General features: G+C 39.8%; 1 protein-coding gene and 1 non-coding gene across 3 annotated transcripts; one reads left to right on the top strand and one right to left on the bottom strand.

Annotated features, from left to right (window-relative positions):
- The first annotated feature begins 254 nt into the window (after positions 1-254).
- mep1a.1 (meprin A, alpha (PABA peptide hydrolase), tandem duplicate 1) lies at positions 255-12045 on the top strand. Of its 2 annotated transcripts, XM_050058493.1 has the most exons (17): positions 255-488; positions 725-886; positions 968-1022; positions 1134-1228; positions 1370-1564; positions 5710-5761; positions 5880-5920; positions 6177-6252; positions 7470-7587; positions 7760-7935; positions 8713-8934; positions 9142-9288; positions 9405-9620; positions 10840-11304; positions 11571-11744; positions 11824-11908; positions 11995-12045. In XM_050058493.1, the coding sequence occupies exons 1-16, from the start codon at positions 468-470 to the stop codon at positions 11871-11873; spliced, it is 2265 nt and encodes a 754-aa protein (XP_049914450.1). In that variant the 5' UTR covers positions 255-467; the 3' UTR covers positions 11874-11908; positions 11995-12045. The 2 variants fall into 2 exon arrangements, with proteins under 2 accessions (XP_049914450.1, XP_049914449.1); XM_050058492.1 differs by lacking the exons at positions 255-488; positions 725-886; positions 968-1022; positions 1134-1228; positions 1370-1564 and adding exons at positions 5439-5516; positions 5608-5632 and having other exon boundaries at positions 5717-5761.
- trnas-gcu (transfer RNA serine (anticodon GCU)) lies at positions 2650-2731 on the bottom strand. The gene has a single exon. It is a non-coding gene; the product is annotated as a tRNA-Ser (tRNA).
- Positions 12046-12704: the final 659 nt, after the last annotated feature.

Here is a 12704-nt window from a genome sequence, read left to right on the forward strand (position 1 = left end):
TTAATGTATCAGAAATTAGAATCAAGGTGACAGGTTGTATAAAAATTTCAACATTTTCAACAGTACAGATAATTTCTCCACACCTACAAACTGTCATTTCTCCAGCAGTGTTTGAAAAGTTTCGGGGGTGATTTATGAGCACACACTTACTGATTGTTATTTAAAAAGCTCATCATCTCTCTATTAGAGTCGCAATAAACCTTGACATTCTACACAGCACAGCAAGCCCAGCCCCTTAAGCCTTAAAGTGAAACTGACGGTTACAGTGCCAGCTCTCTAACTACCTGTCTGCGATACCGTTTGCACTACTGTATTTGCCTTCTCAGGTTTCAGGAGTGATCCTGTTGTTGTTTTTCTCCACAACGCAGAGTCAGCTTGGATGGATGGACACACAGTACCGCTGTGACACGAGAAAGACTTGACTGTGTTGCATTGCAGCGACAAAGAAAGACTTAAGTGTGTGAAGAATGAACAGCAGCCACCAGGAAGTAAGTGTTGTAATAATGAAGCAAGACAAACAGACATGTTAGCTAACAGGTGTGTGTGACTCATTCCACTCTGTAGTCTGATGCAGTGTGTGTGTGTGTGTGTGTGTGTGTGTGTGTGTGTGTGTGTGTGTAAAAAAGCCTATAAAACATCAACATGCAGGACATAGATAATGTCATATAAAGACAGCATGTCAGTACAATCAACAGCTTCTGTAAAGACCTGTCCAATCTGTCAGACATCAGCAGACATACAGGAGACAGAGTTTGGGAGTCCTGCCCTGTCCAAACAGAGGAGGATCATCCACTTCTCCAATGGAGAAACTCTGGAGGAGGAAGACAGTGAGGAGGAGGAGGAGCAGGTCTCAAACAGACCTCCCTTCTTGGAACCTGCAGAGAAGGTGGGACACCGGCGACATTTCATATTAGATGTTATTAAGTGGCAGTCATGTCATCTGTTTTTTCTGCCTCTTCTTTCTCAGGCTAGGCTGTCATTCAAGAATGTGGCCATTCTAGTTGGGAGGATTTCACTGCTGAGTACGTAACCTTACAATTAATTGCAGCTAAACATACTAAATCAACAGTAGGCCTATTCATAGCTATGACAAAAGTCTCACTGAATTACTGCGTCTTTGTTGCCAAAATTAGCTTGCGATTTCCTTGGAGAGAGACTGGCTGGTGCACTAGGATTGACTGCAGCCAAATACCAGTACGCTATAGATCAGCATCATCAAAATCAGAAGGTAATGTAAAATTCAAGGGCTACAAAATGAGAAAAAAATTCCCACTCTGTTGAAAACAAACTGACAGGCCAATGGATGTTTTTTTTTTTTTTTTTTTTTTACTGTATTTCACTCACTGCATTTCCTCTTTCTCACTAATAGAGAAAAAGCAGCAAAGCCACAGACAACCTGATGGAAGGACAGGCAGAGACGATCCAACTCTCTCCTGGACTGGATGGGAGTCATTATGGAGCTACAGGAGATATGAAATGCCTTGCTAAATCCCAGGAGAGCTGCGATGAGAAACATATGGACACAAGCAGAGGATGTCAAAACAGAGCCTATCAGGCAGATGAGGATTATTTTAAATGAAAATAGAAGAAGGAAAATAAAGGGTTGTGATTTGATGTGAAAGTCTTCTGTGTCAAAAATAATGCAGTATTGCCTGCTTTAATTCAGTTCAGTTCAACAGAACTTTATTTATCCTGAGGGAAATTCTTGTGCCAGAGAATGCTTCGAGTATAGTAACACAAATTACAGTAACAACAATTAACGTTCACAAACTAGTAACAACCAGAACAATTGGTGGGTTACCCGGGTCAGGGTCACACACTGGGCCCAGTTTTTAAAACAACAGAGTATTAAATATCACTTTAGTCCAAATATACAAGATATAAAGTGTTTAAGGATCAAAAAGCAAAAATCAGTTCCTAATAGAGTAACAACAGAGGTGCAAGAGTTACAAAATTGAACTAAAACAGATTGCCATGGTATTATTGCACATGATGTTGCACAAGAAAATGAAAAGTAGTATTGTAATGTACATCATGTTAGTATGGTGAGGGCTATTTGTAGTATATTTGTTTGTAAGATTTTGTTTATAATCAAATTAAATCAAGTAGCCTATTTTATCATGATTGCATAATTAGCTGATTTATTTTTATTTGCATAAAAATGCTATGCTGCTGTAGGAGCGGTCACAAAATCAACGCGCACTCACTTTAAATTATCATATGGCCTTTTATTTCGGCTCAGGACCAACAGAAAATCGATAAATCACCTCGGTTCATTTTGCGGTTGAAAATTGTTTGCCCTCTCCTGCACACCTGTTCACCTAAACCACACCTACCATCCCATAATCCTACCAGACATCATATCTTCATCATGACAACGACCAAGGCAAACAACAACAAAACGCAGGAGATTCCAAGGCATGAAAACGAAAGACAAGGAAAATTCAAATTAAAAAGTGCATCATAATAAATAATAAATGTGAATGGGGCGCATCTGCAGAATGGCTTCACCAGCTGCTGTTTGCTGGTAACTCAATTGCTAAAGGGGCGGTCATGTAATATGGTCATAAATGTAACTTTGGTAAAACACGAAAAGCACTGACCATATTGCACAGTTTTAATGGATTATTGCTGAATAACAAAAATAACCGACGAGGATGGGATTCGAACCCACGCGTGCAGAGCACAATGGATTAGCAGTCCATCGCCTTAACCACTCGGCCACCTCGTCTGCGATGCTAGTCTTGCTAATCACAGTCAATATAAAGCTTTATCAATGTGACGCCTCTTGCAACAGTCACGACTGAAAATATCATCTTGCAAACTTAAACGTGCTATTGAGGAATGCTAATGTGCTAATAAGTCAAGCTAATGTTGACTACGACATATCTGTGTCATGTGCAATACCCCGTCCTTCACTCCTAACCAAGCACTGCACATCCCCGCGACGTGAATCGGTAACGTTAGCATTACCCAAAGTATTCTGCAACACCGCTAAACTAGCATTCAGTTGGATATAACTTTTTTACTAGCGTTAACTAACGAATACGTGTAGCTTTCGTTCAGTCGTTTTTCTGTTTCTAACCAGTTTTTTTTATGTGCTGCAAGCTAAGTCAGAGTGCCTCACCAAAAAATCAGGGCCAGGGGCTTCTAAAAGATAATCAGGGTACAGAGAGAACAAGAGAATAAAAGGAGCAGAGAGGCAATGTACAAATGTCTGGTAAAAAAAAAAAAAAGAGTGCAGAAGCACCAGGTATGACAGGCAGAGCTGAAGGTGAGAAGTAAGGCAGACTAAATTTTAGTGAATAAAACCTACAGAGAAGACACAGGTATCAACAAGAGGGCCTGAGGCATCAAATGGTACCAACCATGCCAAGCTATCTTGTCAGAAAGGGTGTCAAATAATGCTCCGAAGTTATGCTGATTTTGGAATATTGTCATTTTTCAGATATCTGCATACTGTGGTCCCTTAAAAGTCTTGGAATTTCATATGTTAGGTATAACTGGAAAACTGAGAGTTGACAGCCAGATGGAAGGCTTTACGCTAGTTTGGTTCTGCACACAATTTGACCAATATTTGATTTAAGTAGCCTCAAGATTGAATGGAAAAATTTAACACCTTGCAGTAATTTTTTCAGTCAGTGTTTGAATTTATTTTTCTCTAATCATTCATTTGAGGAACTTTTTTTTGTTGTTGCCCAGGACACACATGACTACCTCTGTTTTCAAATATTTCCTTAACGTGGAGCTGATACAAAATACATGTGGAAATAAGATTGATTAGATTATATTCACAGCAAGTACAAAACCCCACGTAATTGTGAGGGGAAACTACTTTAGTCTTTGATCTTTGATAAAAGCACCAAATTTGGTGTTTTTATCACAAAATGAGAAATTCGTCAGTTATGCAGCTCCACTATATTTTTTTGAGTGTTCGTAGCATGTCGTAATTTGAAAGTCCATTGATAATTTCTGTTTTCATAGTTTCTGGCTGTGATAAATGATGTAATTTCTGTGATTTTTAAAGAAAACTTTGGAAGGCATGTTTTCTCCAAAAACTGGCGGTAAATAAATTCAAATACAACCTTTTAAATTTGTTTGCGCCTGACCTAATCCAATATATATATATATATATATATATATATATGTATAACACTGACAATGTTCATTACATACTCCATGGGCAAACAATAATCACTGTCTCAGTGTGAATGGCTGTACCATACATCTGATAAGCCACAAGTGGGTGCTGACGTGCCTCAGTTGTTATGGCTGGAGTACACGTTTGCAATCCAAAGCAAATGCAAAGTATGAGAGGATAAAGTGACAACCAGCCATCTTCTAGCTATAGTGGATAGTAATAATAATAATAATAATAAGATATCAAAGAAAGATATCAGTTTCACTCAGGGGAATTTGTATTTGATTACTCTATAAAGTTTGTCATGGCTCAAACATTTTGTAGCAGTGAGCACATGAATCAGTTGAAATTTGAGAACATTTTGCAAAGCCATTGGACTGTATACTAATTATAATTATATTACGATAAACTGACTTGCAATTTTCTACACTACTTGCCACATTTACCCATTCACACACACATTCATACACTGGTGTCTGAGGCAACCATACAAGGTTCCACCTACTACTCAGTTAAAAATTCATATAATATGCAGTTACACACAAATATTTAATAGGACAAAATAATGAAGTGATGACATTTTATATTCAAAGGGTCAAAGGTCAACTTCACTGTGACATCATAATGTTTTGCATAAAACACTTTCCTGCCATTATTCACTGTCATATCTCAGGAATGGAAGGGGAAACATTTGATCAGATATTTAATTAGTGAAACTTGTCTTTGGTGTTCACCTTGAAAGTGTGCTGATCATATAGATCTTCTGTGCTGCTGGGGGCACAATGGGTGTGAAGCATTCATGTTTTCCCAGATGTGGATGTAAACCGTAAAAGAAACTTGACTGGTGCGACCATGGGGTGGTAATTCTAGTTTCCTTAAAAATGAACAGGTTAGTTACTGGTTAATGCTTATAACAAAAGACATACCAGAACCAGTACTTTTATTGATGTCCAGAAATTACTTTCAGATCTATGAGTCTCCAGTCTAACTGCAAACCTTATGTTTGGAAAATTGGAGACAATGTGGGGAAAACTGAGGCCAACATGAGAAAATTTCTGAATTTAGGTGTGCTATGAGATGCTATTACAAAATCAGATAATCATTCAGATAACAGAAACAAGTGGCATTAAAAAAAGCATGCCACTGCAGCCATTTGCGCGAACACTTCATAAATCAGCTCACCAATTAGTAACACTGCTGAGTCGAAGTCCTTCAGTTACTCTTTACACCCAGGATAAACTTTATAGAGGGTTAAAGGTCACATCTGGTCAACATGCACATTTAAAGCAAAGCAGCACCACTGACTCTACACAGCATGATGATGAAGCGAGTGCTGCTATTGTTTGGATTGGTGGCCCTAGCCACTTCATATACTGTAAGTATATTTATTGATTAATGATTAAGGTAAGCACAATGTGATATGGTTGCTAACTTGTGCTGACTTACACTGGTTTTCTTTTATTCAGATACCTGTTTCCTCTGAGATACATGGTAGGTCAAAACATAATCCTTACTTGAAGAAAAAAACAGATGTTGAAAGGCTGTGAAAAGATTCTGAGACTGTTTGTGTTACAGAGGTGTATAAGAACGGTGAGGATGAGAACCCAATCCTAAACCTGGGTGAGCTACAACATTTTAATACTTAAATGTTCCTTTCTGTGCTGAGGTAATGAGTAAAATATTGAGTCAAGCTGTGTGTTTTTTGCTGACTGAAATATAATTTGTTCCTGTGCTGCAGGATCAGATGCCAACTTATTTGAAGGAGACATTTTTGTTCCAGTAAGTTGTATTTTGATGAGAATATTTTCTTATTTTGGAGATAAATGCTTTTGCTTAATCATTGCAATCATTCCTTGACTGTTTTTTATTGGCAATTGTGTGCAATCTAATATCTGCCTGTTGGCACTGTTGGTTCTTTTGCTCTTGAGTAACCACTGTGTTATATCTATTTGGTTTTTTTGTATGTTTTTTTATTAGCCTTGATAAGGTTTATGGTCATAATTTGCTTATGTCCTTTCTCTCTTTTATGCAACAGCAAGGAAAGAATGCCATGATTGACAAAAGATACAGATGGAAATTTCCAATTCCTTACATTCTGGGTGATGATTTGGGTGAGTTTCTATTTAATATTCAGCAGGCTTTGAACACTGTGTGGTCTGTAAATACTAGTGATGGCCTCATAAAGCCTCATGAAGCAATTTCCTTATTTTCTGAGCCCACTAGATGGCGCTCTTGGTTTAAAGCGAGAGGCTCAAATAATAGCAATTCAGTGTGCTTTCAACCTTTTATTGAAAAAAAAAAAGCGCCATATAGTGGGCTCAGAAAATAAAGAAAATTCTTCATGAGGCTTCATGAGGCCATCACTAGAAAATACTAACGGTCATATGACTGGGAGTTGGCCCCACTTATGATTCCAGTCCAGTCACAGAGAGTTTTTCTAAGTAATAAAATATCTGGCTATCTTTGAAAAACCCAGGCAGTTGTTTAGCTGGGGTAGGCAGAAATCTGGGGAAAAAAACAACAAAAACAAAACAAAACAACAACTCCTCCCGCAGCTCTCCTCACTCTGTTCCTAAGCCCCTCCCACCAGATGATCATGGACATGTGCATGCGCTTTATACAGGAACACAGTGTTTATTTTATCTTATTTCCAGCTTGCTCGCTCAGCCTCTTCTTGCTCTGCTCTCTATCAGACCACAAGTAAGACAAGAATTAGCTGCTAGCCATCCCACAGTCCCTCTTCCTCGATTCCTGCCACTGTGGACTGCTTTTTTGAGGAGGAGAATGGGCAGCAGCATGGACATTCAATCAGCTATCGCAACCTAGCACTGGTTGTCACAGTGGCAGGTGGGCAGCAGCAGCATCTTGTCTAACCTGTGTAAAGGCAGCAACAGAATGTTTGTTGATCTGGTAGCTAGGTTCGGGCTACTGTGGCTGCTGACTGGGGGTCTGCCACTGGAGCTGCTGCCAGCTCTCCTCCTGTTGAGGTGGTCTGTAGTGATGGGGAGTTAGGTGAAGGACATGTTAGCTTCAGAAACATGAGCTTGAAGCTGCAGCCGTGAGCCTTTAGCCCTGTTTAGCAGAAGGCTAAACTATTAGAAACATTTTCTCTCCATCTCTGAAATGCTTTGCCAATATTGATATGTTTTATTTTGTTTATTGTCATTCTCTCTTTTAGACTTTAGATTTAATACACTTCATTATGGGATTTTTGTCCAGTGACGCCAAAATTTAGTTGTCTTCCTCAGCTTGAAGGCTGTCTCAAACACTCTACTAACCATCTGCGTGAAAAAAATATTCTGTTGTGACTGTTCCTTTCAATCCTTAGATTTGAATGCCAAGGGCTGCGTCCACCAGGCTTTTGAAATGTATCGGCTGAAGTCTTGTGTTGACTTCAAGCCTTATGAGGGAGAGAAGACATTCATCAAGTTTGAAAAGAGAGGAGGGTATGGCTGCATTTACAAAATCTTCTGCTAATGACTGCTAAACAGTAGATACCAGTTTATAGAGTAAAACATTAAAATGAACTAATGACTCTCTGAAAGCAGCTTTATTTATGGGTTCAAGTTTAAGCTAACTTTACTGTCTGTATTTGTCTGTATGTCTGTACTTTCATAGATGTTTCTCCAGTGTTGGTGACCAGCAGATTGGCCAGATTCTGTCTTTGGGCACAGGGTGTGACCACAAGGCAGTGATTGAACATGAGCTACTCCATGCTCTGGGGTTTTATCATGAACAGTCCCGAACAGACAGGGATGACTATGTTGACATCTGGCTGGATCAGGTTATACCAGGTTAGTCTGAGAACTTCATGGTCCATCATTTCCTTTCTTTTGTCATTCATGTTCTGTAAAAACAATATTTTTATTAATAAGACTAATGCTGTGAAATGTAATGTTGTCTAGTTAGATACTTTGAACCTAGACAGGATAGCTTACAACACGTTCTGACTCCCAACTCATCAAATATCAACGTTTGGTAAGTGGACTTTCATGTCGACATAATGACAGGTAGGTATCCTGCTAGGTATCCTGGGTGAGTCTGTTGTTGACATTTTGGGACACCGTGTCAATTTACACCTGTTAAATGCAAGCATGTGATGTATTTTTCAGCATAAACTTACAACCATGGTAAAACACCTTGAATTTACATTATTTCCTTGTGCAACAAAAGCGCATGGTTAGGTGTAGTTAAAAACATCGTGATTAAGCTCAACATTGATATGAGAAGCGAACACCGGGCTCCCGGGTGAAAGTATGGATTTTTTGGACCCATCCACCTCCCCTCCCATCCACCCTGTATGGACTTTCCAGCTCCTCAAATTACGCTGTTATTGGTAATGTTTCAAACTGATACTGTCTGGTGATGTTACACACTGATGCTGCCCACTGGCATATCGTACCACTGTGAAAGGATGAGTTTTTCATCGGTGTGTGACACCAAAATCACTGACCAAGCGGCGGTATCTGATGACTTTGGAATGAGAATCTGTTGTAACATGCAGCATGTCTTTAACTCTGATGGCATTCCTTGTGGTAAGAATGACTACATCAACATGAAATTTTCCTCAGGACTTGAACACAACTTCAACAAATACAACGATGACTACATCACCGATCAAAACACGGCATACAACTACGAGTCTGTGATGCATTACAGGCCCTTCTCCTTCAATAAGAATGACTCTATCCCCACTATCACCACCAAGATTCCAGAGTTCTACAACATCATTGGTCAGTACCTCGACTTCAGCGAGATGGATACCCTAAGGCTGAACCGGATGTATAACTGCTGTACGTATATGTTGCATAATTACCTATGTTGCTCTGTATTTTCTTAAAAGCTGACAATTGACAGAATTAAATATTACTAGACAGAAGTGATGAGAGAGTAATGAGAGTCTTTAGGAAGTAAGATTCGGTGTGCACTAAATCTTGCTCAGCATAAAATGGATGAAAACTTTCAAATGACTCCAAACGGTCACCCCCATCCCTCCCCAGCTGGTCCTCTCACCCTGCTAGACCAGTGTGCCTTTGAATATGCCAGCATCTGCGGGATGATCCAGGCCTCCACTGATGATGCCGACTGGGTCCATACCAAGAGCAGTGTGGGTGCTGAGGATCACACACTTCTGGGAAAATGCAGAGGTCAGAGTTAGATAATGTCTCCCAGTTACTGATTATTTTCAGTTCAGACAGCATGACAGCAATGAGCAAAAATAAAGTTGTATGCTGTAAGGGCTTATCTTGGCTTTAATTTTTAGATGCTGGCTACTTCATGCACTTTAGCACCATGACTGGGAAGCCTCAGGAGTCTGCTCTCCTGGAATCCCGAACCCTCTATCCCAAGAGGAAGCTTCAGTGTCTGCAGTTCTTCTACAAGATGACAGGAAGCTCCAAGGACAGGCTGGTGATCTGGGTTAAGATGGATGACGGCACAGGCACCGTTCGTAGAATGAAGAAAATACACACCTTTTATGGTATTTATTTATGGTGGACACATTTCACAGCAGCTACTTGGAAATGCACAGCTTTGCATCAAGGCAAATATTCATTTGCACATTGGTTTAGCTGCTCATCAGCTCTCAGCTGATATTCAAAATCAAGTTATTTCCAGACATCATAAAACATACAAGATAGACAGTTACTAACATCATTCATACACACACAGTCACTGGTGACAGGTTCAGAAAAGTGAACTAAAGTTTGCTTCTGTGTCATTAGTGGTGCAGGAGTGAACATTTTCCCCACTTCCAGTTGCCTCATCTTCAAGTCATTTGGTTTTTGAAGAGGTGCAGTTCCAGGAAATCGCTGGCCTGGAAAAGAAATTGTTCCAGATTAAACAAACAAAATACACTTTGTCAGTGGACCTCCAGGTCTACATATAATGTTCTAGGTATCCTTCAGCATCTGCTGTTATTGTTTCCTGATGAGACACCAATAAAAGGACCTGGTTAGGTTTAGAAAAAAAACTCAATGTCAATTCAATTTCAATTTTTATTATTTTCAATTTATATCACAAATAACAATTTGCCTCAAAGGGCGTTACAGCATACGACATCCCTCTGTCCTTGGACCCTCACAGTGATTAAGGAAAGATTCCCCCAAAAAAACCTTAAACGGAGAAAAAAGCCATCATGGGTTGGCTCTACTTTCATACAGGAGGCGAACACCAGGCTCCCAGGTGAAAGTACGGGGTTTGTTGGACCCATTCACCACCCCTCCCATCCTTCCTATAGGGACTTTCCAGCTCCTTACATTAAGTCGTTACTGGCTGCATTTCAACCTGACGTTGTCCAGTGGTGTATCATACTGCCATGACTGGTGCAATCCAGCCGACCGGCTGCATATCATAACACTGACTGACATATAACAAACAGCAGCTATAACAAACAGCAGCGAGGCCAAAATCACTGATAAAATGGCAGTATTTGACAACTTCAGGATGCTTTCAGTCTTTATACTAAGATTAATCTAGATTCATACTTAATGGACAGACTTGAGAATGGTATGTATTATTTCGTCCAACTCTTGGCAAGAAAGTGATTGAGAGTACTTTCCAAAATGTCAAACCAGTCCTTTACAGTACATACTGTAACATGAGGACTAACAGCTAATGTCAAGCAAAACCACTTAATGTACAAACCATATTGCCACATATGGTAAGATTTGTCCTCTTGTCCTTTTCCTGTGACCCAGCTGATTCTGACCACACATGGAAGATCGCCCATGTCCCAATGGAAGTAGGAGTAAAATTCCGTTATGCTTTCCAAGCTGTGCGCGGTGATCCCTCTGCATCTGCTGGTGGCATCTTCATCGACGACATCAGCCTAACCGAGACACGCTGCCCCAACGGCGTGTGGAGGATCCAGAACTTCTCCAAGATCATGGAAACGGCTGACCACGACACATTCATTGACAGCCCTCGTTTCTACAGCCCTGAAGGCTACGGTTACGGTGTCCGTATCTGGCCACTGTCGACTTACGCTGATTACACTGGGAACTACACAGGGCTGTATTTCTTCCTGGCCAGCGGGGCAAATGATGTGGTGATGCAGTGGCCAGCAGTAAACAGACAGGCCACCTTGGTTGTGATGGACCAAGACCCAGACATTAAGCTGAGGATGTCCACCGCTCGCAGCCTCACAACTGATATGAGGAAGAGTAAGTGTTGCATATCCATTATCCCCAGACAGATTAAGACAAAAGCACTGCAGTGGCATCATACACACAAATTCAACAGGCAGTACAATGAATCAAACATAGTACTGTGAAAGTTGCAAACATGTTCAATTGGACTCTGAAACACTAAGCAAACACATATGCCAGCTTCCAACAATACGAGGTCACAGGTTTTTGGATGACTACAGTATGATTGAAATAGTGGGATCACTACTCACATGACAGATTGTTTTTTTTGTGCCCTCTAGCCCCAGATGGAAAGTTCTTTTGGGACAATCCCGCCAAAGTGGGGACATATGACCCTTCCTGTGATTGCTACAAAAGTGAATCATGGGGCTGGCGGAATTTTGTCAAGCACTTTGACCTCAGGCGGCGCAATTATCTCAAGAACGATGACCTCATCATCTTCATCGACTTTGAGGGTTAGTGGTCTGTGGTCAGTATTGTTTGTGCTGCGTGCCAGGATGCATGCGTAACAAGTAATTATGTCTTTTCCCACAGATATAACATCACTAATCAACACAGAAGTGCCCATTAAACCAAAGGAGTGAGGTCACACAAGATTTTATGTCATGATTAACTGCAGGTAAGACAACATACACTTTTGTTTCACAGATTATTGTATGTGCTCAGGATCATGTGAAGTTACTTTTTTTCATTCAAAATAATCAGATGCAACATATGCAGCTGAGATGAGAAGAACTACCAGTGGAGATGAAGAAAGGATGCCATGACACATTATCAGAATCATTTAAAAAACTTAAACTTTAAAAATTTAAAGTTATATTTAATATCTAAATATAAAAAAGTTGAAATACTGTATATGCATGCTTTTGGAGAGTGTCATCATTTTTGAACAGCAACTTTCTTTCTCACTGAACCACTGTCTTAATAAAAGTTATTAAATTTTGCCATTAAAGAAGAAGTCTCTGGTATGTTTCTTTTGTCTTGTGATGTAAAAGTGGCTGCCATGTGAGGGACCATTAGAGATCATGGAATTAAAGGGTGTCGTGCTCTAAGCTGTAAATTAACAGACTAGTACTTCAATGTGGTTTTTATTCATTTAAAATGATGCAATATGTAAATATAATACAATAATAAGCAGCATGATTTCAGAGACATCATTTATCATTAATTGATTATTACTATTAAAGGAGAAAACCGACCTTTTAATGCACTAACATCTGTTTATTTGTCACCCTGTCTGTAACAACAGTTGTGTAGTGACCTCTGAGGCTCTGGAGATGCTTTGTCAAGTCAGGGGATGTAATTGGATGGATGTAACTGTCAACCAAATATACACTATTGGTTGCATTGTCAGTCAATCAATCAATTTTATTTATAAAGCCCAATATCACAAATCACAATTTGCCTCACAGGGC

The sequence above is a fragment of the Epinephelus moara genome, chromosome 12, assembly GCF_006386435.1.
Source record: "Epinephelus moara isolate mb chromosome 12, YSFRI_EMoa_1.0, whole genome shotgun sequence".
In the NCBI taxonomy this organism is placed as follows: Eukaryota; Metazoa; Chordata; class Actinopteri; order Perciformes; family Serranidae; genus Epinephelus; species Epinephelus moara.